This window comes from Malaclemys terrapin, chromosome 3 (genome assembly GCF_027887155.1).
Source record: "Malaclemys terrapin pileata isolate rMalTer1 chromosome 3, rMalTer1.hap1, whole genome shotgun sequence".
In the NCBI taxonomy this organism is placed as follows: domain Eukaryota; kingdom Metazoa; phylum Chordata; order Testudines; family Emydidae; genus Malaclemys; species Malaclemys terrapin.
The window spans coordinates 106152995-106179689 of record NC_071507.1 but is presented as its reverse complement, the minus strand read 5'-3'; the positions used below and the strand labels follow the sequence as shown (position 1 = coordinate 106179689).

Genomic DNA, 26695 nt, shown 5'->3' with positions numbered 1-26695 from the left:
GTGTACTTTGTTCTGAAGTTATAGCATAATGGAATGAAGGAAAACTGTCAGTCAACATGTTGGTCTTAAGGGGATACTGTCAGTTTGAAACGAGTCAGTTCTACCAAAGTGACCTAATTTCATTTTGCGAGGTTAATTTACTCCTGAGTCACCTGCACATTTTTTTTTATTTTAAACTGTTGGTTTCTGTTAATGTTTTGCTCACCTACTGTTTGGAAAGATGCACACAGACAACAGAGTGTGCATATACTCAGCAGGGGCATTGGGGGCCGGGGGCATGAGGAGGAGGGGTGGGCATATGAGGGCTCATAGCTTCCTGTTGTCCATAAACTGCAGGAAGGAAGCAGTGGGAAACAAAAAACAGTCTCCACTGTCCTCTGAGCTTCTCAGGTCCCCACCACCCACTTAGTCCAGGCTTCTTTTCCCATGGCTCTGTCACAAATAGGGTGGGGCCTGCTGCCTCCCAACTGACATGTCTGGCTCTTGGTTTGCCACTGATGCAGAGGCAGGCCAATCTACGGCTGTCTTTTCCAATATTTCCTGTTTCGATAGCCATCTTAGATGAGCAGATTATTTGAGTGGACATTCTCTAGCATTCAGTATTTTCCTAGTTTTCTACCGATTCTGACTTTACAGGATTGACACCAGCAAAAGCCTTCTGCTCTTCACAGAATTTTACCTTAACTCATCTGTCAAAAACCTGTGTTCTTGGTCTCCTAGACGCTGATCATCTTTCTGTGACATTAGCAATAAAATGCATCACTTGTTTCTTTAACTGTGGCTAAAAATGGGTAAATTTCATCACCCACCAAAATGGCTGGCTGACTGATTGAAAGGTGAACTTCAAAGCTGTAATTACAGCTGATTTAATGTCAGATGATATGCTGAATGCTCCCCACTAACCAGGTTGTGGGGGGACACACATCACAGAAATATTTAAACTCATTTAAAAAAAAATATTTTCTTCTCTCAGAAATCCTCCTGGCACTTCCTGCTCCTCTGTCTGACCATACCCCAGAATGAATCATTCTCTAATGTCACTGATCCCTAGTTTCAATGAGGTTTCTGATTTTAGTGATGTTGGAGAACAGCACATTTTTAGAAGTTGCAGTGAAGTAGGACATCTCAGGAGGAATTCCCAGATGGAATACTAATTTTAAAAAAGTAAAAGCTATTAACAGAGGCTGGCAGGCTTATCCCACTTTTCATTCCTCTTTGCAGTTTACACCTTCGTATACGCAGAAGAAAGAATAATCCAGATCCTGCAGTATGCTGCAGCATTTTGCACCCACCTCCCACCGCAGTGCTGCTCTACAATTGGCAGATTGTCATTATCATTTGGATTGTGGTAGTGCCTAGGAGTCACAGTCATGGACCGGAGCCCTATCGTGCTAGGCACTGTACAAATACAAAACAAAAAAGAGCCTCTCTCTCTCTCTCAATCTTCTGGCCCTTGTGTAGCAGGATCCTTTGATGGAGCAGAGCTGGTCTCGATCCTACACCAAACCTTCATTCCAGTCTCTGGCACGGGGGCATGGCCAGAGCATGGGGGCGTTGGTAGCTGGCATGGATAAGAATAGCATTCAGGATGCTTTTGTTTATGCCAGAGACTGACCTAGTGCTGGGACAGCCCCATGATTAGGGGAATGCAAAGATGGCTTTGTGCTCCCCCTCCTCAGGGGCACCAGGTACTTTATGGCTACAGTGAAGGATCCAGATCATAAGTAGTATAAGGGGGGACGAAGGTTAGGGATGGATTTAACTTTGTACAGTCTAACTGAAAGAATACCAGGTCTGCTCAGTTATTAATCCTCCCTTTTTATTGTACCAAAACAGTAATCACCACTGCTCACCAGCTCAAAAAACTTTAGCTCTGTATCTGTACTACAGAGGGTATAATTAACATATTATTGTTATGGCAACACAATATTTACCTTGCCAGTGGTGTTTCTGGTATTCCCCACATTAAGAATAAGAAATGCAATACATACTGCAATACATTTATGAGCTGTAAGCAGTACAATGTCCAGGTTTTAATCGCACCAACTGATTTGAAACTTAGACACATACTCTAAAAAAAATACTTATAAATGTTTCTCTTGTTTATCATTTCATTACAAAATTAATTCAAATAAAATAATAATGATGCTAGCTTTTGCTGATGGGGCCAGAAGAGAGCCCACTTAGTGGCCCCTGGTTGGAAGAAAAGTAGTTGGGATAAAACAGGATTAGTACCGACCTAGGATTAGTGCAGTCAAAATATGGAGAGATGTAGGATTCTTTGGATGAAAAGAAATATTAAAGGAATACTCACAAGTTAAAATCATTTTAAAGAACTTTCTTTACCTGTGCTATACTACCACCTGAGATTATTATAATCAAAAGACTTAAAAATCCAGTTCACTTTCAGTTTGGATGCTGATGTTCAATTTCATTTTTGTTTATATGCACTGTTGTAGCCGTGTTGGTCTGAAGGTATTAGAGAGACAAGATGGGTGAACTAGTGCCTTTTACTGGACCAACTTGTGTTGGTGAGAGACTTGAAAAAGAGCTCTGCATAAGCTCGAAAGCTTGTCTCTCTCACCAACAGAAGTTGGTCCAATAAAAGACATAACTCTCACCCACTTTGTCACTTTTGTTTATAGTCCATTTCATTTCCACATGCTCAATATAGCAAAGTTTGGGTTGCAAACACCAACTAGAAGAGAATTATTTTTGTTTAAAACTAACTGTCAGAAATTTGGAGCCAAATTTGAGTAGATTATGTCCCACTAATGTATTATTTTCCCAAATAACCAAAATACACAAAATATTCTTAAAAATCTTAAATTTGCATAATCACATGTGTGTGTTCTATTAAGATGACACACACACACAAATATCAAAGGGGTAGCCGTGTTAGTCTGGATCTGTAAAAGCAGCAAAGAGTCCTGTGGTACTTTATAGACTAACAGACGTATAGGAGCATGAGCTTTCATGGGTGAATACCCACTTCTTCGGATGGGTATTCACCCACGAAAGCTCATGCTCCTATACGTCTGTTAGTCTATAAAGTGCCACAGGACTCTCTGCTGCTTTTACACACACGAATGGTATTTAGGCATATTTTAAAGAAAACCGCATACTCATCCAATGGACAGTGGCACTGTTCCTGTCAATGGTTAGTTCTGTTTTATAAAAGTTCAGTTATATTAATTGCATAAAGGTGGAGTGTGGAAAAATGCTAGCTGAAACATCGCAGAATGAAAAAGTTTAATTAAAAAGCAGAAAAGACTCAGCAGATGACAGAGCCAACCAAGATGGTTATTTTTAAAGTAAGCAAAAATAATGAGATCATGTAACACTTTGTTGGAGTGCCCAGAGCTGTGAGTCACCATGTTATCCCCTGGCTCAGTAAGAGAGAGACAGACTTCCAGGTGCTAAACTGGGTGTAAACTCCTTCACACCGAAGAAGTGGGCTGTAGCCCATGAAAGCTTATGGTCTAATAAATTTGTTAGTCTCTAAGGTGCCACAAGTACTCCTGTTCTTTTTTGCGGATACAGACTAACACGGCTGCTATTCTCAGGGCTGGCTCTAGGATTTTTGCCACCCCAAGCAAAAACAATTTTGGCCGCTCCCCCCGCCCCCGTTTTTTTCTTACCCCACCCCCGGCCCTGCCTCAACTCCGCCCCTTCCCCAAATCCCCAGCCCTGCCTCCTCCCCCCAGGCTCTCAAGCCTAGGAGGGAGGGAAAGAGGGGAGGGAGGGAGAGGGAGAAGCAGCGCGTGCGCCGCGGCCACTGGGGGTCTCCCCCCACCACCCCCCCAGGCTCTCAAACCTGGGAGGTAGGGGGAGATCCCGAGCGGCCGCAGCGCGTGAAACAGCTGATTCGCACGCCGCTGCTCCCCCTCCCTCCCAGGTTCTCAAACCCAGGAGGGAAGGGGAGATCCCGAGCGGTCACGGCACGCGAATCAGCTGTTTCGCGCGCCGCAGCCGCTCGGGATCTCCCCCTCCCTCCCGGGTTTGAGAGCCTGGGAGGGAGGGCGAGCATCGGTGCGCGGGCGGCAGCAGCGGATGTGAGTTAGGGCAGCCGGGGCACATTTTTAGGGGCGGCATGGCCCGCGCCAGAATGCCGCTCCTAAAAATGTGCCGCCCCAAGCACCAGCTTGTTTTGAAACTAGTCTTTTAGTCACCCCTACAATCTCCTCTGGCAGGGCCATCCATAGGATTTATTATTAAACTGGTGCCCCTCTGCCCGACGGCAGCCCGGGCTTGCATGTGTATTTTAGATAAGGGTGGTCTTTTGAAGGAATTATTTAAAAAAACTATATGTCTGAAGATCCAAGCATTTAAGGCTAAAGATGAATAATCAAATTGTGCATCTAAAAATCTGTGCAAGGATTTTTTTAGAGATGTGATTTTATAATCTTCAGCAACACTAATGAAATTTTAAACTAAGGTCCTGTAGACTAACCTGTTCTGAGTAAATATTAAAGTCATGCACAACTGGTTTTGTCAGTAAATTCAGAAACTGACAGTATATACCTGGGGGTTGGAAATGCCTCTTAAATGGCTTCATTACCACTTGCATGGCTCTTTAACAGTTTCAATGTTGTGCTAATAGGTCTGACAGGCTGGAGGCTTTTTCACTTTTAAGTACTAGATTCTCTCTGGAGGAAACAAAGGGCTTGTCTACACCGGCACTTTACAGCGCTGCAATTTTCTCACTATGGGGTGTGAAAAAAACACCCCCCTGAGCACAGCAAGTTTCAGCGCTGTAAAGTGCCAGTGTAGACAGTGCACCAGCACTGGGAGCCGCACTCCCAGCGCCGGTAGCTTCGCCCCTCATGGAGGTGGGTTTTTTAGAGCACTGGGAGAGCGCTCTCCCAGCACTGCGCCGCAACTACACAAGCCACATTAAAGCACTCACGTGCCCTCACCAGGCTGCAGCAGCCAGCTGTGGCTTGAGACTCAGAGATAGAAAAGCATTTATACTTTTATCCAGACCAGTCAAACTTTCACTCTGATTGCAGTAGCACATATAGAGCTGGACATTATACCTCAAGGAAGACTACAGTTGTCACAATAGGGTACAGTACAGAACTACCAAAATGCTTGAGACTCAGAGATCGAAAAGACTTATTAGAGCCTTAAATCCCGCGGAAAGGGCAGGATATTATCCCCTGATAAAGAACATTTAAGATACTAAACTGATACCTCACTTGATCTTAGCAGAGGAGACTGAACAAGTTAGATTAGTTCTCATTAGGAGACTGATTGAAGGTGACCTCCTGTAATTCAAGTTGCTAAAAATATAAAGGCAATTGATAAATCATATAGAAAACTTCTAACATTGTTCCTTGGCTTATTAAACTAGGAAATAATTTACCTTGTGGCAGAAAGTTCTGAATTCCATTTTAAAAATCCTTGAAAGCTACAGGGACTGAATCTTTTAGCTCTAGGAAAAGGGTTTGTTTTTCTTTTCTTTAGCAACAATAATACAATGGAGCATAATGCCATGGTATTAATAAAATCCCAATTCCAGTTTGCAGTAAGAGCTAAACATGTTACATAAGTCATTATGCAACTTCCAATAGGAGAGAAGTTAAGACATCTCTTTGCTCAGGTTCATAGGATACAAGTAACGTCACATCTAGGTTTTGCATTGAGAAATGCAGCCTGTTTGCCAGCACAGAAGTTATGGCTTTGTTGTAACGTAACACACAAATATCAACATTCAAAGACTGTGGTTCAACAGGCAGTTTCTAAATAATAATATTGATGGACGCATATACAGATGAAAGCAAAATGCCTCTTCCAATTTACTTGTAAACTCAAAACAATGTTTCATGAAAGAATACACAATACACTCATCCATTACTGGGGGATGCTGAGCTCTCCATTTGGGAATGAAGCAATTCCACATCAATTTATAAAATGCCACATCAAAAAAGCATTGTTGTATGTCACGCTCAAAATGAAACATTCCTCAACACAAAGCAATTTAAAATGCCATTTCAGGAACACATGTTCATTTGTCAGCAGCTGGGAAGCCAGAGTTCAGAAACAGTAGAGGAAAACACCTGCTTGTGCCCCATTCTGGAAAAAAGTCTGGTTAATAGGAGGTATGGGCTAACATCCCAGCCCCAATGCAAATAAACTGAAGAGATAGAAATCTCATGGATGACAAACTCACACAGATCAATCTCAGATTGTCTTCTGTCCCCACGCACTTACCCGAGCACACACTCAATCTGGTGACCAATGTATGAGTAGGTTTAGGAGATGTCACAAATCTACTATCTGGCTAGATTTTCCTCCAAGCAGAAGCAGAGGCTTTGGAGGGGGGAGGAGAGGGGCTGACCCAAAACAACTGAAGAAAAAATTCAGTTTAGTTCAAACCAAAACAGAAAACGTGAAAAAAATTCAATTCTGAAACACATGGTGTTTCCCAGCTCTGCAGCTATGAGCCTGGAAGCCATGAGAACATCACCTGAAGCCAGGGTTCTCAGGGCTTCTAGGCTCACAGCTGTGGAGCCAGGAGCCAAGCCCCACCTAGAGTCAGTGCCCCTAACGCTTCCCAACTTCCTGTCAAAGAGCTGAGTGCCTGGAAGAGAGCCATCGCCAGAGCTGGATCCCCTAGGGCTGTCAGGACTGCCAGGCTCCTGGCTCCACAGCAGGGTGTCTGGAAACCCTGGAAGCCCAGGCATGGCGGGTCTGACCCAGAGCTTTGGATCATGGAATCAGTGGGGTCTCCGGGAGCTCACCAGGAATCCCTGCAGGGTTCCCATGGGTCGAACATTTCAGGCTCATCAAATCAGTATTTCACTGGAAAATTTTGGATCAGCTCTGGATCCAGGAGTAGAATGAGAAGGAGAAAGACAGTGAAGCCGCAAGACTAACATGCTGACAGTCTATTGAAACTACAGACCTTTGTTCTCCTCAGTCATCTATACTCTGACTCCAAAGCTCTCCTCTTTCCTAATCCCTCACAGATCACCATGATCCACTGACAAACTGCAGCAGATAAAATGGAAAGGTAAAAAGCTAGAACATTGCTGACGCAAAACTGATTCAGATTCTGACTGACAACATCTATCTAAGCAATTACATATGATGACGACTCCAGCATCCGAGCACTTGGAACACTTGTAATAGAACAAGGAGTTCTTGCAAGCCTAGTGTATCCACCAGAATTTGGCAGGATCCAAAAGGACCACCCTCTTTCGTAACATAACATCAGCAAAATCACGGTTAGCTTCATTTTTTGGTCAATGCCAGGTTGGACTATTACTGTTTCTCACTCCCCCTAGGGAAGACCAAAAAAACTCCACCTCACTCAGAAACTCCAGCTTGTACAGCATGAAAGCAGTCATCTTAAAAAAAAAAAGAGTCCTTAATTGATAAAAAGCAACAGAGGGTCCTGTGGCACCTTTGAGACTAACAGAAGTCTTGCATCTGAAGAAGTGAGGTTCTGACCCACGAAAGCTTATGCTCCCAATACTTCTGTTAGTCTCAAAGGTGCCACAGGACCCTCTGTTGCTTTTTACAGATTCAGACTAACACGGCTACCCCTCTGATACTCAATTGATAAGAATCTAAGAACAACGAATTACCATACTGTATCTAGCCAATCTTCCATTTGGTCCAGTATCCTGACTCTCACAGTGGCGAATATCAGTTATTCAGAGAAAGGTCAAGAAATATTATAGTGCACAATTATAGAACAAGAGGCCATAAGATTTTTTCCCCCTAAATTAGCAGTTGGCTTATGACCAGGTGCAGGAGGATTTACAGGTGTTTTATTTTTTAAATTCTCATCCAAAGCGTGGATGTTCTCAACACCCTTTTAAACATCTAATGTTAACTGAATCCTATGAATTTTTTGTCCTGGGTACTATCTTACAAGTTCCACATGCTGATTTATGCATGTGGAATAAAGTGTAATAAAGTATTTGTTTTTATTGGTTTCAACCCTGTTGTCTTTCACTTTCATTGAATGTCTTCTTGCTCTTATTCCTTTCAATTTGCAGCCTGGAAGGAGGATTTTCCATCTCAATATATAGGCTGAGAGTGAAAGTGCTTGCACACTCTTAACTATAACGTTTCTATTGAAACGCTCAATTATTTGGTGAAGTTGCTGAGACACGCTGGACTCTTTTCAGACTTCAAGTGCACAAAGCATTTCTTTGGCATTTAAAGTGCTTTTGGAAAAGTTGAGTAGAAGATGTAAAAGCAAATCACAGCAGCTCATTCATGGATTCTGTTTGGGAAAGCCAGGCTTTTTTAATATCTTCAGCAACATGAAGGAGAGTGTGTTTGACCCATTTTTCTAAAATTTAGTGACCATTAGGTCAACCTGAGGCTCTTCTAGGGCCTTCTGCTGGATACCTAGAATCAAACTGATGAAAATGCATGCTTTGTTCAGAGCTTGAAAAGTTAGGTTCAGCTCTATATCACGTAATATAGGTACCGAAAGTGCAGTTCTACTCTGAACATTGCATGTATATAAAAAATGATATCATGGATGGGCTTTCATAATGATTGTGACTTAATGACTTGCAAGATGAGCAAAATTCATCTGGAAGTTTAAAAGATGGGATTTCCAACTGCCACAATTGCAAACTAAATCTGAGATCTGAGAGGGAGTCTGTTTTCTGTCTGGTTTGTGCATCCTGACCATAACTAAATAATTCTGCCCTCTGTTACATTTGTGCAAATCCCATTGCTTTCTATGCAGAGGTAAATACAGTCACTTAGGTGTGAATAAGGGCAGAATTTGGCCTTGAATCTGTAATTTAGCAATCCTGTCCATGATTCATAAGGCAGGCAGAACCCAGTTGACTCTCCCATAGGATTGGAATGCAACAGCTAACCAGAGTAAGCTGTAGTAATTTTGTATCTCTCTCTCTCTCTCTCACACACACACACACACACACACCTGGAAAATTGCTGGCTATAAAGAGAGGTAGAGAGCACTTCATGTCACTTTCTATGTGTGTCTTGATAGCTGATTGATGAATGGCACTGCTGCTAAAAGCCCCATTCTGTCCTCCTTAACGGAAAGGTCACTGACCATAATATTGGGCTTTGAAAATTCAGGTGGAATTCTGTAAACAGGAAAATCTTCAGGATATCACCAGAGAGCAGAAGAAACTTCCATCTCAGACAGACAAGTCTTGCATAATCCAGCAAATATACAGCATTTTGATGTCTCTTAAAGGAATACTGTCAACTTGAAAAATCACATTCCTATCTGAAAATCTGTACCAACTATTGTTACAAGCAACATGTAAAGATTACTATAACAAAGACAGTAGAGATATGTAATCTTTTTTCCGTTTACTTTGTGCATTTATTGCATTTATTTTGATTTGACATAAGAACACAAAAAAGAAGCCTACCTAATGCCTATATGTGCCTTGCCCAACAATTAAAATCACAATCCATGCAAAACAACAACAAAAATAGCAACACTGTCTATTCTTCCAATACTGCCAACCCCAAGCATTCAAAAACCATGAGTCAGGCCCCAAAAATGATGAATGGCGTAAAAATCATAACATCGTTAAAACAACAATAAATTGTGTGTTTTTATTTGCCTTCTGGTGTCTGAGCCTTCAGCATGACCTTGGGTTACATTTTTAGGCTTTTCTCTGTAACCATAAGAGCTAGAAACTTACTTTTTTAAAAAAACGAAAGCGGAGATTCTCCTCTTATAGGAGAGCTTTAAGAAGAGTACAAGATATTGTGAGACTTGCAATAAAAGCATGAGTTGGCAAAAACCTTGTTTCACTTTTACTGTTTTCTTGACAGGCTGTGGCACTTCTTGGCTCCGATACCAGTATGAGGTCAAAAGCTCATACTCTGTCCTTGAGGCAGCTCACTTGCATGCACATCACTAGTTAGGCCCTGCAAGTGGACATTTACCAGTCACAGCAGCAGCAAAGCAAACTGAAAAGGCAAGAGACAAAAACGCACACAAGAGAAGAAAGGGATAGAAGCTGGAGGAATGGACCTGAGCACATTTGGGGGTGCTCCTTTGGGCCTGCCCATTCTGATTTGCTGGAAAGACCATTCTGAAAATTATCAGGGGAGCAAGAAAAACAACAAAAGACCTTGAGTCCTGTGGCACCTTTAAGACTAACAGATGTATTGGAGCATAAGATGTATTCACCCACAAAAGCTTGTGCTTCAATGCATCTGTTAGTCTTAAAGGTGCTACAGGACTCTCTGTTGCTTTTTACAGATCCAGACTAACAAGGCTACCCCACTGATACTTAACGAAAGACCTTGTCAGCTGATGATCTGGACCAGCATGTGTTCCCCCTTCCCCCAGTTTTTGAGATTCTCAGTGCTTTTGTACTGACTAAAGTGTTTTGTTTTCCAGTGTTTGAAATTCTAATTAAGCCTCACATTAATATTAGTTGATCGTTATAATACAGGAACAGCCATCAGAGAGAATTTGTTCTGTTGTATGTGCCATAGGACCTGATTTTCCTCTTAAATCCCCAGTTTGACTCAGGTGATTTCAATGCAGGTACTACTAATTTACACCAGGCTCAGAGGAGAATCAGACTTATAGTTTGACTAAGCTACTGCCTTATTAATCCTCTCAATTGTGCAGCCTGGGAACTGATTTCTAGTTCCAGTTTTTGAGATTCTAAATGAGCCCTTCCCATATCTGATCACAGATAGGTCAACCATATACATTTTATGTTAAGTGGAGGAAGGGGAAAAGATTCATTGTGTTACCAAAATACGAGGCTAAAATTTTAACATACAAAATAACTTTGAAAGTAGTTTTGATTTTACCTTGAATGGCAATTTATCCCTCACCGCATCAAAACAAGGCTGTGATGTTCCTTAAACTGTACAAGCAAACTGAATATTTTTGAAACATATACTGTTTTAATACTTCACAGAAACTCTCTTACAACTTGTTCTTCTGTTTCTTTTTCTTGAGTTTCTTCCTAAGCTGTGGGCCTGTCTCTAACTTCCCTCTTGACAAAAGAAATCAGTATTGTGGCCCAGGATGTATAGACTGGATTTTGACTTTTCTTATGAAAGAAAAACCTTTACAGGCTGGCATTGTTACTGAGGAAAGAATGAAGACTCTGTTATGTCAACACCTCTGAGAGCGATTGCCTAGACAGATATCCAAAAATAGGAGCAGAATGGAGAATGAAGAAGCTTGACAGATGACTATTCTATCCCAAATAGGTTCTTAGAGCATACTCATCACTATAGTATCTGCACCTTCTAGAAGTGCATTAAGCAATGAGACTAACATTTGTCATGTGTTTGTTCTCTCCTCCTCTCTCCAGAGGGAGAAAAGTGTGCAGTGAAGTGTCTTGTCTACTAGGGTTGTTTAATACATGTGTCGCTATGTATTTATGTTACAGAAACCAAAGTTACAGAAATATGTTTTGCACTTAGGCTAGAAGGTGGTGAGGTTTGTGAAGGTCCTTCGTTCCTGTGGGAGTTCATTCCACAATCTTGGATTGGCCCCGAGAAAGTTCTGTTGCCTGCACAGACGAGTTTAACCCTTATTGTACAGAGTTCCCATGTGCCGGGGAACAGAGTTAATCACCATGGTCTTCATATCCCAGAGCTTTAGGCAGTATTTTAGATATCTTGAGCTCAAGGCCTGGAGTACCTTGAAGATAAGAACCGAGACCTTGAACTTGATTTGAAATTCTGCTGTGCTTGAAGTAGCCTGTGTTGCTGAGGAGCCACACTGCAGCCAACTAGAGATGGATCCATCTAATTGTTCTTGCTTTCTTCCTTTGTCTTTGTTGCTTTTTTATTTTGCCTGTCATTCTGTATGCCATAACTTAAGAACATAAGCTTGGCCATACTGGCTCAAATCAATGGTCCATCTAGCCCAGTATCCTTTCTCTGAGAGTGGCCAGAGTCAGAGGTTTCTGGCAGGTGGAGGTTTAGGGACATAGGGAGCATGGGGTTGCATCCCTGACCATTTTGGCTAATAGCCATTGATGGACCTATCCTCCATGAATTTATCTAATTATTTTTGAACCCATTTATAATGTTGGTCTTCACAACATCCCATGGCAACAAGTTCCACATGTTTTGTGTGAAGAAGTATTTCCTTTTGTTTGTTTAAAGCCTAATTTAACCAGGTGATTCCTAGTTCTTGTGTTATGAGAAGGAGTAAACAACACTTCCTTATTTACTTTCTCCACACCAGTCATAATTTTATAGACCTCTATCATATCCCCCCTTAGTCGTCTCTTTTCTAAACTGAACAATCCCACTCCTTTTAATCTCTCCTCTGATGAAAGATGTTCCATCCCCATAATCATGTTCATTGCCCTTCTCTGTAACTTTTCCAATTCTAATTTTTTTTTTTTTTGAGATGGGGCAACCAGAACTGCCTGCAGTATTCCAGGTGTGGGCGTATAATGGATTTATGTAGTGGCATAATGATATTTTCTGTTTTATTATCTCTTTCCTAACAGTTCCTAACATTCTGTTAGCTCTTAAGTGCTGCTGCACACTGAGTGGATGTTTTCAGAGAACTATCCACGATGACTCCAAGATCTCTCTCTTAAGCGGTAACAGCTAATTTAGAACCCATCATTTTGCATGTATAGTTGGGATTATGTTTCCCAATATGCATTACTTTGCACGTATCAATGTTGTATTTCATCTGCCATTTTGTTGCCCAATCACCCAGTTTAGCGAGATCCATTTGTAAATCTTCACAGTCAGCTTTGGACTTAACAATTTTAACAAATTGTGTATCATCTGCAAAGTTTGTCACTTCACCATTCACCCCTTTTTCTAGATCATTTATGAATATGTTGAACAGCACTGGTCTCAGTACAGATCATTGGGGGACTGCTATTTACCTCTCTCCATTGTGAAAACTGTCTGTCTCTGTTTCCTCTCTTTTAACCAGTCACTGATCCATAAAATGATTCTCTTTCTCATCCCGTAACTGCTTAGTATGCTTAACAGCCTTTGACGAGGAACCTAGTAAAAGGCTTTCTGAAAATCCAAATACACTATATGTCTGTTGATTCCCTCAACAAATTCTAATTGAATTTGGTAAGGCATGATTTCCCTTTACAAAATCTGAGTTGACTCTTCCCCAACAGGTCATGTTTATCTACATCTAATAATTTTTTTCTTTACTATGGTTTCAACCAATCTGCCTGGTACTGAAGTTAGGCTTACCGGCCAAAATGAACAGTTGCAATTGTGCTTACTAGTTTAAAAGGAGAGTTACTCTAATTAAATTGTGAAAGGATTATAGAATTATGTTTTCCATCCCTCTTACTAAGCAGAAAATCAAGGTCTTTGCATCCAAATGAACAGTGCTCAAAGTCAGCTAAAGGCCACATTTCCACACAACTTTTTTTTTTTTTTTTAAAGCTACATAAGAGATGGTATATTCTGATTGAGTATGTCGTTTTATAAAGGGTATATTCAATAGCACACATAGGCAGATCAGAGTTCTCATGCTCTGTTTGCGGCACCGAAGGCATAGCTCACAACATAGAGAGGGCCAGCAAGAGCAGCAGCAGTTGTGATTCTATATTCACAAAAGAAAAATATATTTCTCCAATAGAAACACAGCTATTAAGTGTCAGCAGCTGGAGCCGGGGAGCCAGGCCCCATAGACACATCCTGCACACTAGCCATCTACCAACCTTACGGTTCTGCCTGCAGACCTTCAAGAGCGGCTGCAGAGTAATTTAGGTTTAATTTACCAAATGTAACCAACAACGAGGACCAAGTAATTAGGAATGCATTGCTTAGCCAGTTGCTGGGGTGACATTTGACCACAGAGAGGATGAGAATATTGCCAAAGTCTTGATGTGCAAGTTCTCCTGGATATAAATGGGCATGCTTCTTGGAAGTCTCTCCATCAAAGAGGAGAAACAGGAAGAAACCCAAAGTTAGTGAACAGAAGGCAGCTAACAGGTTAAGGTGATCCACCTGGTCCTAACACTGCATCAGGGAAAACACCTTCAATGTTCAGCAGGCACAGAAGCACCATCCCCAGCTCAAGGAGACATACTCACACTAGCTCGGATTAAGCCAGCATGTTAAAAGCAGGGGATAGCGGCAGTAGTGAGAGAGACTAGCTGCCAGGACTGTGTGCTTGTCAGAGACACTGGGTACATGCTCAGAAGGGCCGGTTCCAGTCACCAGCCGACCAAGCATGTGCTTGGGGCGGCACCTTGGAAGGGGCGGCCAATCTTGGGGTGGTGGGGGTGTTCGGGGTTTTTTGTTTTTTTTTGGTTCGGTTGGGCAGCGCTCGAGGTTTTTTTGTTCGTTTGTTTTTGTTTCAGCAGCGCGGCACGGTGGGGGTGGGGGCTTCGGCAGTGCGTCACTGGAGGTGGGGGTGGGGGTTGGCGTGGTGCAGAGCTGGGGTTGTGCGGCCTGGCGCAGCCCTCGGGGTTTGGGCAGCGCGGTGCTGGGGGTGGGGGGAGTTTGGCGGCCCGGCCCGGGGGTGGGGGGAGTTTGGCGGCCCGGCCCTCGGGGGAGGTGGGGTTTTGGCGGTGCGGCACGGCGCTGGGGGCAGGGGTTTCGGTGGCTCGGCACTCGGGGGGGAGGCCAGGGGTTTTGGCAGCGCGGCGCACGGAGGGGGGGGGGGGGGGGGCTGGGTGTTATGGCGGGGCAGCGCTTTTTTTTTTTTGCCTGGGGCGGCAAAAGAGTTAGAGCCGGCCCTGATGTTCAGGGTAGCTAGTCCCTCCCCGTTTGTGCTGCCACAACTACATTCTGTTTTTAGAGCACTAGCTCAGTGAGAGCTAGTGAGGGTATATCTCCTTGAACTGGGAATCACACCCCCAGCTCCAAGTGGAGACATATCCTTACTGTGTGGCTGCTATTCCAGCTACTGCTGCAGAGGCTGGGTGTGTGCGCAATTGTGTATATCCTTTCTTGGCTAAATTCTGCCCGTTTTTTTGACTCTGCTGTAAATTGGTGTTTGCTATGAAGGGTTTTATTGTGTGTGTCTTGCCTGGCCTAAATTCCAACATAGCTCCCTGCAGTCCCCTCTTGTTTAATGCCAAGCTGAGAAAAATCCTGGCTCTTGATTTTATTTGGACTTTCATTTGCCAGGCCCAATCCTGAGCATCTGCAACTCCTAAGCGTCTGTGAAGGTAATGGGAGTTGTGGGTGCTCAGTGCTGCTCAAGATAAAGACTCTTTTTTTTTTTTTTTTTTTTTTTAAAACAAGAGGGAGCATGTCAGAGTTCAGCAGGGTAACCAGACTACATATGTGCAATTTCCAAAAAAGCACAGACTGCATTTAATCTGCTGCATAGATGCAGTTGCAATGCAATGGATGAATAACTGACAGACTTCTGTCTCTTTTACCTGCATTTGATGCCTCAGACAACGGAGTGTGTGGTGTGTAACAGTTTATCTATATACCCTGATATGAACATACCAGAGACTTAAGTTTTCAGACATTACACCAAAACCCCCAGAAAATGAATGACACGCTGCCATTCAAGAATTCACGACCACCACATTTGAATTGGCTTCTCACTTTTTTTTCTATGTATAAATGAGAAGGCTAAGCAAATTCTTTTTGTCGGATGCAAAATTCTCTGGAATGAAATGGCAAAACATTTTGTGACTTTTGCATGGACCTAAAAATTTATTCTTATTTTTTTCTAAACTTTTAGATTTCACAGCTATCACTCAGTTTCATTTAGCAGAGGAAAAACATGAAATGCCGAAACTTACAGAAAAAATTATCAACTGAGAACACCGACAACAGGCTGCTTTGAAAAAAATGGGTCAATACATGCAACTGTTATTATCCATACAAATCTTTATTAATCTTTTTACCTTTATGATATATGAATGGGCCAAATTCAGTTCTCATTTATACTAGTGTAAATATGGAGTAACACCATCAAGATTAGTGTTCTGAATGGGAGCCGAATTTGGGCCAATATGCAATGGGTGAAATTCAGATTAGCACAAGGCCTGTGCACCACTTAAGCTCCATTTTGATGACTTCAGTGGTGTGACTTTACTCTCACAGAAATAAGAAATTATTTAAAAAAAAAAGTGATTTATTATTAGCAATCTTGTGTAAGAAAAATACAAAGATTATAGCCTGTAATTTGTTTTGCTATTCTACATCAAGATCAAAAATAGCTGCTTGTCAATTAACCTTAGCGTAAATATTTATCTGGATAGTCTGGTTAAGAGTACTGTGAATGCACGCATTATTACTTTAATGTCATGAACAGATGCACTCAATAAGTAGAAAAATAATCTGATCAAGTAAAAAAAAACACAAATAAAAACCACACTGATATCTAAAATTCAATCTATACATTGACATAATTTGCTATCATGTTTTATGTACAACACAGGATTGTGTTCAACATATTAGGAAAATTTCTGCTCTAAGTCTGGAGAACGTGCACAGAAGAAATCGGTGTAACTATTTTCACTTATACTGATGTAAATGAGAGCAGAATTTGGCCCATTTAGTTCAATACTATAAAGAGCTTTAAGACACATGTAATAGGATCAGTAATGGCAAATAACAGAATATGCATGAAAACCAGGTCTACCCTCAAGATGTAATGAGATGTCTAAAAGAACAATATTGCATATTTAAAACATGATTTTTCCTTATGCTGCTAGGGATAGCATATTGTACTATTAGGTACTTCTACCCAAAAAGTACAATCCTGAAAATTATAGCTGCTAAATAACGTTATGTCTCACCTAACTGCTTTTCCAGTTCCTCTCTCCGTATCCTAGCAAGCCGTTGTCTGTCATCAACTTTTAGTACAGGTGGATGGTCTGCAACAACAAAAAACAAACAAAAAAATCAGGAAGAGAGATTAAGATCTTATATTAGAAAATGCAAGTTTACTAGAACAGCAACCACTACCTACAATGGTAGCTATAATGGCAGTCTCAAACATATAAAATCCAGTGTCTCTAGAAATCCCTCATATTAAACGAAGACTATCTATTTAATATAAGTGTGAACCCCATTCTAATTATACCAAGGTGAAAAGAACCAACATAAATGCTCACTGAAAAATCTAGGGTAATGTGGCAACCCTGATCCCTCTAGCAAGGTTGGCTGTTCTTGCTACAACAAAGCTAGATTTTTTTTAGATCTTTATAACTTAGAGACTTTAAAAATCACTTTGGAGTCAACTTTGGTTCTTTTTTTGTGTGGGTACAGTTTGGAAAAAAAACAGTTTATCTCAAGGAAGAAATACAGTAAGATGCTGTTTAGTAATGGGGACATTTCTGGAATTTTAAAAAATGATGGGAGATTCAGCAGAGTTTAACTTTAACCACGTAAGTAATATCATAGCATGCTTCAAAATAAACACAAGCTTAAGTGCTTTTCTGAATCAATAAACCAAGCATACATCATGTATTTTTAATTTTTGTGTGTGTGTGTTCTGAAGCTGGCAGGGCAATAGTGCAATATCTCATTGATGTTGCATTGTAATTTCCAATAAGACACTGAAACCCATCCTTGATACAGAACCACAGAGTACGCTCACTGTACAGTACATCGACCATGAAATGGTAATAGCTTTGAAAAAGCCATTTCCTTTAGGACTGTTGAAGTGCAGTACATGAAAAACCAAGTTAGATCTTGACAAAGTAATGCGCAGAATTTATGTCCCCCACAGAAAAATGACTCTGACGGGGAAGCAAAGGGAAGCCACAAGAGCAGTCATGCAATCCTCCCCAGCAGTATGTTTTGGATGCCCAGGGCAGCCAGCAGAGAGGTAAATTACTATGGGGCACGGAGCGGGACTGGAAAAGACCCAGCTGGTGGCTCCTATCCTGCAATGGGCTCTGTTGCTAGTCAGAGCTGAGCTGGGGAGGACGGGACTTCCTCTTCCCCTGCATGGCATCCGGGGCTGGGTCAGACCCACCCCTAGTTCCCCCCTTCCCCACTGCAAGAAGCTCTGCAAACCACCTCCCCCCACTTTCTGCACTCATCGCTCCTCAGCTGCAGGGGGAAGGATCCCTGTACAGGGGAGCTGCACCACCATCCACCCAACCCCTGTGCATCCCCAGACCCTCCCGCCGAGCCTCACCCCCCGCACTCAGAACCACCCTGATGAGCCCCACTTCCCCTGCACCTGGACCACTCCAACAAACCACCCGGATCCCCACCCCACTGAGCCCCATTCCCACAGCATCTGGACCCCCCAATGAAGGTACTTTGTCAGGGGAGATGTGGCAAAACTTGCTTTGCCACTACCTATTCTTTACTTGTTCTTTAGATAAATGAGTTCAGTCTTCGGGGTTGTTAATTTGACACTCCTCACAAGTACTGAAAAGTTTACTAAAACAAACAAACAAACAACAGAAAAACAGAACGATAGAAAAGATTTTGGGGTATAATAAACAGTCAGTGTTATTTTGATACTGGGAAGAACTAGACCCCAGTTTTTATAGTTTTCATATTAAAACAAAGAATGGGGCTGGGACTGTGTCTTCATCATGAAAAGAGACTAGGACATTCTGGATGCGACTGGAATCTAAATAATAATGTAAGCAAGGCAACTATTAATATAGATACTACTGTGTTTCTAGAATCTCAAATGCATCAATTTTCAAGTAAAGGAAGTGGCACTCAATTTATACATGCAGTTATGCAACGTGAGTGCATATATATTTGATATACACCATCATATCAGGGATATGTGTGCATAAGTAAGTGTGTGCTAACATCTGCATATGACTGCACCTTACTTTGAAAATCTGGTTTTATAATGTCCAAAGCCATGCTCCAACAGAAAACAACACTTTCACTGAAAAAAGTTGAGGGAAAACATACATATTTGTGGAAAATAAATGTTGAAGCGAGGTTGAGATGTTTAAAAACTGATTTATGATGGCTGAGTTACAGTAAATAAATAATTTAGATATCATCATCTGACTTGATGCTCGTGCACTAGAATGACAGAACCTTATCATCGTGGATGAATAAATTGTTTCTCCCTGCCTTAAGTTTAATTATGTTAAAAATGTTATCAGTGAACAATGATCTGATGATGTAATACCAATCTGATTAGTGGTTAGAAATTACAGTCCTGATTCAATAAGTTACACTAATGGAAGACTAGAACAACAGTGGCAAATCACACTCAATGTTGGTAGAATGAAAGATAAATATATTAACTGGGCTACAAGCTGAAAATTAGGTTAACATTACTAAAGTGAAGTGAAAAGTCATTAACAAGGATACAGGTAATTTGTTACCTAAACCCACCAGGCCAGATTCTTAATTATTGTATATTGGCCTAGATTCCTGAAGGCTATGCTGTTTTATGCCAGTTTTGACTCTGGGTCCCATGCATGGTAGATATTCAGAATTTGGATTGATTTAAGAAAAACGGTGGCTCTTGTCCATTCTTTTTAACATACAGGGGCAGGATACAGGTTAACACAGCATTCCTTTCTGGAATGCCAACAAACCCCTCAATTCTTTTGACTGGCCCCGAGAAGACAGTTTATAAATCTCTCCAACTCGAGTAGGCTGTAGACATTTGGATCATTGTGCAATAAATATGAAATCCCCTAGGAAAGAGTTTGTTTTCAGCAACTTCAGCATTCTGTCAACTTGATGGTAAGTGATCGGGGAGATCAGGATCATCTAGAGTACATGCTGCTTCTTTCAGAATACACTATTCCCTACCTGGTTCTTTTCTACCTTCTGTCAGATGTTTACGTAGGAGAGAAGGAGAGGGATTCCTCTGAAAGGAACAAAGATTATAAGGAAAGATGAATTGTGAAAGTCTTGGCTAATAATGAGCAGCGGCTTGAATAAAAAAAAAAAGTGCTCTCTGCCATTCAATTTAAAGAACTCAATTACTTTTGCTACATTGCACATTTAACAATCCTGATAGATATGCTAGAAAAGCCTCATGGAATTCAGCAGTATGTCCCAAATTGTGCAGGCAGTGCGCCTGTATTCTATCATGGTTTGTTCTCCATTGTATTTTTTGGGTGTGTGTAAGAGGAAATAAATTTTGGCAGAAGGGTGGGTATGAGAGCTCAGAGATTAGTGGCAAACCAAATATCACACCTGCCTCTGCTCTGCTGGTGGTTGGAATAGACGGGGGTAATGAAGCAAATCCTACTAGGTTAATTACATGTCTCTATTAGGTCTGGAAATCAACCCTTCATTGTTTGGCCTCATGCCCAAACTCCAACAATAGCACTCTGGATCCCACTGATCAGCTGACACTCTGAGTATATAATTTTAAAATATGTGGTTAGGTAGAAAAGTTCCACAGGGCACTGCTACCTCTTTTGTCTCTCGTCTCTTTGCACATTTAGACAGGGTCTCTCAGTTCAATACATTCATGTCTAGGACCCAGAGGGACTGGCACTGTAGAGGAGTGTGAAAATGCCAGTCTATGTTCAGAGTAACATAACTCTGCCTTAATCTTATTTATCATGGTCACGTGCTCTGGGTTCTCTCACAGCGAGATGGAAGATGTGGTGCTAGGGGCCGCTGCTGCAGAGTTCCCTCAGCTCTCATTCACCTAAGTGGGAGTTGAGGGTGCACAGCTTCTTGTAGAAGGTGCTGAAGCAAGTTGCAGGAGCCGGCTGTTGGTATGGAAGTTGCTGAGTGGTCATGCTGCGATGTCTTTGTATTCATTATGCTCAGCTCCCCGTTTCATTATACTATTGAGATAATTATACTTAACAGAATTTCAGGGCATAATATACAAATGCTCAATATTTTACCTGTCTGACAGGAGTGCTCTGAGGTTATCAGGGAGGCACTGGTCATGGCTCCATAGCAAAAGTTTAATTTAGAACTTAAAGCAGGGATGCAACCCCTATGAAAATACAGTGAACCCTCCACAAAAGTTACACTGCTTCCTTTTTGAGTACAGAATGAATACATTTTCTGAGAATTTACAAGTAAAATCTATGAAATTAGTTTAGGAGTTATAATTAAACTAGATCCCTTAAGAAATGTAGCACTCAGTGTCAACCTTTTTTGTCTCCAACTATCTTAGCAATGGAATAATAGACTCATCAAACTTTCCATATAATTAATATTAATTGAAATTTTCTGCATAGGTTACATTTGAAGAAATTAGGTTATAATTATGCTAAATTACTGATTATTATATCTAATTATTAATATTGCTTCATAGACGATGGGCCAGTTTCAGTAGCTCAGGCCACTCTTAACTGGGGCCATTGTGACATCGCAGATAATGCTCCTTTCTTCGTGCCCATTTCCACTCAACACCCATAAGCACTCCTCACACACAAACACTTCCCTTCCCCTCTTGACGGCCATGGTACTGCTTTGTGGTGGTGGGAGACCTGAGGTGGACAGTGAGGGAGGTCAGGGGGAGAGAATGAGGAAGTGGATTGGATAGGGGGAAGCTGGTGTGTGTGAGGGCCCATGGGAAAGGAGGACCGTGTGTTGGCCACCAGTGCTATTCAAAGGGAGAGCCTTCCCTCTCATCTACATTCTCTCTATCTCCCTAATCCTTGCACTGTTCTGTTCTCATCTGCCTCAAGCCTTTTATAGATAACTTTTAAAAAAGAAATAGATCTGTTTCCTTTCAGCTATGACAGTCAAGTTCCAGTTTCACATCATGGAAGATTACTTGGTAAGTGTGCTGGCGTATTTTTTACAAAAATAATTATAACAAAAACACCACCACCATCACCCATCCACCCACTCACAGAGTAAACTTTGTTCAGGACAGAACTTGGGCATTTTTACTACCATGTCATGAAAATGCTTTGAGCATGTTTTCATAACAGTGGTAAAAACAACTGTATCAGCTAAATCAGTAAACCAATTGCAAGTTAAGGGCCAGATTCACTAGTAAACACTGACTGGTTTGCACTGTTTCACTGATGCAAAACAACTGTAAACCTGGTGTAATTGGCCACTACACTGCAGCTATTTTGTGCTGCTCCAGAGTTCTGCAAAACACACAAAATGTATCCGTGAATTCAGCCTTAATGGATAAAATAAAATTTTTAAAAAATGTAACGTTTGATACTAATACATTGTGAGACTCATTCTGGACATTACACGGTAGCGCTCTCTTTTTGTATAGCATTCATGTAGTTATGGCTTGGTATAAGAAGAGGGCGGGAGCATTTGGTGAGCAGTGAAGTGGTGCTATGCCCAGTCCGCCACTGGTGCAAGATCCCTGAGGGACTTCATTCTAGTGGCGTAGGTTACAGGTGCTCTTTTTAAGCTCTAATGTGCATGGAGCCTAGAAACTCAGAAACTGTAACTCCATCTCCACTTTGCCCAAGCTCCCCTGGGACTGAGTGGAGAACCAAGCTTTAGGAACTGAGTTTTGTTTGGGATGGGGCAGAAACTCTACTCACTCACTCACAGTGTGAGCGATTGCTTAAGACTCTGGCACTGTTATAACCATGGAATGAAAATGCATGTGACCCTTGTCAACACCTGTCTTAGCCGGGGGAAGCGGCACCATTCTGAAACATGGGTACTAATTTTACTAGTGCAGAGGCAGCCTTGCTAGCTTTAAGATTGTGCCTCATGCACTGAGACCTGACTCCTTCCATTTAGGAACTAAGGGCTTGTCTACACAACTATTTAAATCGTAGCAAGCAAGGGTGTGAAACTACCCCCAAGGTAGCCTGTTGATTTCATGTGCTTTTTCTGGTGTAAGTACAGATAGAGAGATGACTTTTTTCCCCATTTTTCAGAACTAAAATGTACATGGCTTTTTTGCTTCTTTGTGCATTATCAGCACAGCTGAGCAGGAATAATCATTCATAATTATTTTCAACTGAAGTAGCAGCAGATGAAATATAAGAGCCCAAAACATTTTTAAAGGTTCTACAAAAATAACAGCTTTTCTGTGGTCTAGGCAAACAAACAGTGGTGATGAGAAGTGTATAATGGCGTACCTGCTTTAGCTGCAGAGCTGTTGGGGCTTTGCCCTGAAGCAACAGAAGTGGGAAGGCTGGAAGAAGCAGCTTTCTTGTCTTGCACTTTAGAGTCTTCTGATGCTAAAAAGAGAAGGGAAAGAGATTACATAATTAACCATGCTATTAGAAAACAGTCTCTCTCTATTACACTGTAAGTTACTCATGTTATATAGCATTTAATTAACAACTCTGGCCCTGCCTGTTATTTTAGAAAAAGTACCCTATAACATTTGGTGCAGACAAATGGTCCTTCCAAATTTCCCCACAAAACTTCAACGCCATGCATGATTATCATAGAATATTCAGGCTGGAAGAGACCTCAGGAGGTCATCTAGTCCAATCCCCTGCTCAAAGCAGGATCAACACCAACTAAATCATCCCAGCCAGGGCTTTGTCAAGCCGGGCCTTAAAAACCTCTAAGGATGGAGATTCCACCACCTCCCTACGTAACCCATTCCAGTGCTTCACCACTCTCCTAGTGAAACAGTGTTTCCTAATATCCAACCTAGATCTCCTCCACTGCAACTTGAGACCATTGCTTCTTGTTCTGTCATCTGCCACCACTGAGACCAGCCTACCTCCATCCTCTTTGGAACCCCCCTTCAGGTAGTTGAAGGCTATCAAATCTCCCCCTCACTCTTCTCTTCTGCAGATTAAATAATCCCAGTTCCCTCAGCCTCTCCTAAGTCATGTGCTCCAGCCCCCTAATCATTTCCGTTGCCTTCTGCTGGACTCTCTCCAATTTGTCCACATCCCTTCTGTAGTGGGTGGACCAAAACTGGGCAAAATACTCCAGGTGTGGCCTCACCAGCGCCGAATAGAGGGGAATAATTACTTCCCTCGATCTGCTGGCAATGCTCCTACTAATACAGCCCAATATGCCGTTGGCCTTCTTGGCCTTCAACGAGGGCACACTGCTGACTTTTATCCAGCTTCTCGTCCACTGTAATCCCCAGGTCCTTTTCTGCAGAACTGCTGCTTAACCAGTCGGTCTCCAGGCTGTGGCGGTGCATAGGATTCTTCCTTCCTAATCTAGCCATGCAACTCCCCATTCAGGTTGAGGAAAGATGTATAACAAAATTCCCCCTCTACAGTGCTCCCTTTAATACGGTCTCTGAATTGTCTATGCTATACTACTAAAGGCTCATTTTTTTCTCGTTTCCTCTCAGCGATGCTTAAATCCATGTTGAGTCACTACCTCTGACCAGCATATGAGACCACTGCTTCCAAAATCAGCCATATATACCAAAATTCATCAGCCTTCAAATGCCTGCTCCTGATCCAGTTCCTATAGAAGCAGGGCCGGCTCTAGCTTTTTTGCTGCCCCAAGCAGCAAAAAAAAGCGCAGCCCCTGAGCCCCCCCGCCGAGCGCCGGAGCCCGCCCCCGCCCCCCGCCGAGCACCACCGGAACTCCCCTCCAGCGCCGCGCCCGCGCTGCCCCCTCGCCGAGCCCCGCGCAACCGGAGCCCGCCCCCCCAGCGCCGCGCCGCCAGAGTGCCCCCCTCCCCGCGGAATGCCGCGCCGCGCTCCCCCCGCTGCCCCTTACAAGGTGCCACCCCAAGCATGTGCTTGGGTGCCTGGAGCCGGCCCTGAATAGAAGGAGCTGGATTGGGCTCTTAATTGGGGTTAATAGCAAAGCAGCAGAAGCAACAACTGATTGAGGCTGCCCAGTGATTTACGAGTAGCACAAACACTCCAACTAGAACTCAGCCGTCAAACTGGAAAATCAGAACAAACATTTGATTCGGTTTCAAAAATGTTCAGAATATATGTCAGCAAATCGGAAACGTCTAGTCAGCTCCAAAAAAGAGGGACTGTCTCATCCCTTCCTGTTTCAGAGGAGGGATTTAACGCCATATGTCCTACCTCCCAGCTGAGTGCCTTAATCACCTGGCTATTGAGTCATTCTCACTCTCTCTTTGACCCAATGGCTAGTTGTCTATTCGTACAAAGTGGAACAGCTTCAGCAGGAGAATTGAGAGAACCCCCACCCCAGAACAGCTTAGAGGCTGGCAGTTAGGATGCTCATATAGCAGGGGGCAGATCTGAGTTCAAGTCCCTGCTAAGGATTCAAACTGGAGTCTCCTACACTCAAGTAAGTGCCCTAATTATTGGGCTAAATGTTATAAATGGGGGCGGGGGGGAGAGCAAAGGTTTGTGCATGTACCACAAACACACTGTTTTCTGGAGCTGGCCCTGAAAACCATTTTCCCAGTTGAAATTAATTGGGTCAAATTTGCAAATAGTTTTGGGTCGACTGAAACTGCATTTATTTTTGGCAAATAAACTATTTGTCTGAAAACTTTTGCCCAGCTGTGACTCCAATTTATGTATCACCTATTGTACATTCTGTGCACTGAAGTAAAAGAGGAATTTATATTGCTAAGAGTCAAACGCAAGTCCCAGCTTCTCGCATGTATTGCACAAAACATTAATAACACTTCAAAGGCTGTTTATATTTTACTAGCACACCATAAACCTCTGCTATAGGGTCAGATGACAATTTAGGGCTCGATTGAAAGCCTGCTGAAGTCAGTAGAAAGAGTCTCATTGATTTCAATGGACGTTGGCCCTTTGTGGGTCCAGAAAAAGATGCTTCTGGGCTCTACAAACTCCTTTACGCCTAGTGAGAAAGAAAAAATGGAAAGCTTCACTTTCACGTGTATTTAATCTTAGGCATAAATCAAAATAGTAACCTTGCTCTGATTATATTTAATGCAAACAAAGCCAGCCAGTCAGATTTCATGTCTCTTTCTCAGCTAGTGGTTTGCCTCTGTGGTATACTCTTCGACTGTATGAATGAGTACAATTTCCTAAAGCCAAACAACTTGGGAAAATTAGAACAATGGTCAGACTTTGCGGAAGGGTTTTTAGAATTATTTCCAATGCTTTGAACAAATTCTGACTCAAAGAAAAAGGGAGATTTGTATCAAAACCAATATTACTTTTAAAAATCTAAATTGTTTAACCGAAAATCTCATTAGAAATGAGAGCTGGAGAAATTTGATTGCCATAGCTTTCAACACTAACAGGTATTGCTCCATTAGGTTCACTTTGCTAAGTGAAGCTTTTAAGTCCCAGCTAATCAGAGAGATGGTATTGAAAACATAATTAAAAAACTTTCAGGAGGCCCCAAGGGATTTCCTAGTATTGTTTGCTTGAAGATTCTATATACTCTCCTTGGGAAAAAATAAAATCATTGAAGCACTATCTGGAATGATTAACAATAAAGCTTTGCTATTAAGCTCTTTACTGATCCTGCAGCCTGCATGAAGTGCTTTATTTCATCAGTCATAGTTTAGGGTGGGTAAAATAGAAAGGAGCGTGGCTAAGGTGCTATACAGCATCTACATCTGGGCTTCTGATGAAAAAATGGAAACTGAAAATGTTCCATTAAAAATGTCAGTTTTCAAAAGCCAGGAGTTCTCCTGAGAGCATTTTTTGACAATCGAACTTTTTTTGCTTTTTGGGAAGAAATTGTGTGTGATGTTTTGGAATTTTTTAAAAACATGTCTTACAAAAAATAATTGGCATTTTTTGACCAGCTCTAATAAGTATTAACCATGGAGCCACCAAGGGTATTGTCGACATGGCACCTGGGAGCATGCCTCTCAGTAAGGTAGACAGACATGCACTAGCACACTAAAAGTAGCAGTAAGGATGTTGTGGCGTGGGTGGCCACAAATTCAAGCCTGCCTGACCCCCTGGGTCCATGCTCAGGCAGCTAGCCTGTGCTACCACCCATACCGCAACATCCACACTATTTTTAGCGAGCT

The 26695-nt window shown here is 42.1% G+C and overlaps 1 protein-coding gene across 3 annotated transcripts in view; it reads right to left on the bottom strand.

Annotated features, from left to right (window-relative positions):
- Positions 1 to 26695, bottom strand: part of MAP7 (microtubule associated protein 7) — a 188729-nt gene that overhangs the window by 54104 nt on the left and 107930 nt on the right. For all 3 annotated transcript variants that reach the window (XM_054023725.1, XM_054023723.1, XM_054023724.1), the window contains exons 2-3: positions 22899 to 23000; positions 16710 to 16787 (exon numbers count right to left, since the gene is read on the bottom strand). In XM_054023725.1, coding sequence (XP_053879700.1) covers positions 16710 to 16787; positions 22899 to 23000 — 180 coding nt within the window. The remainder of the gene's footprint in view (positions 1 to 16709; positions 16788 to 22898; positions 23001 to 26695) is intronic.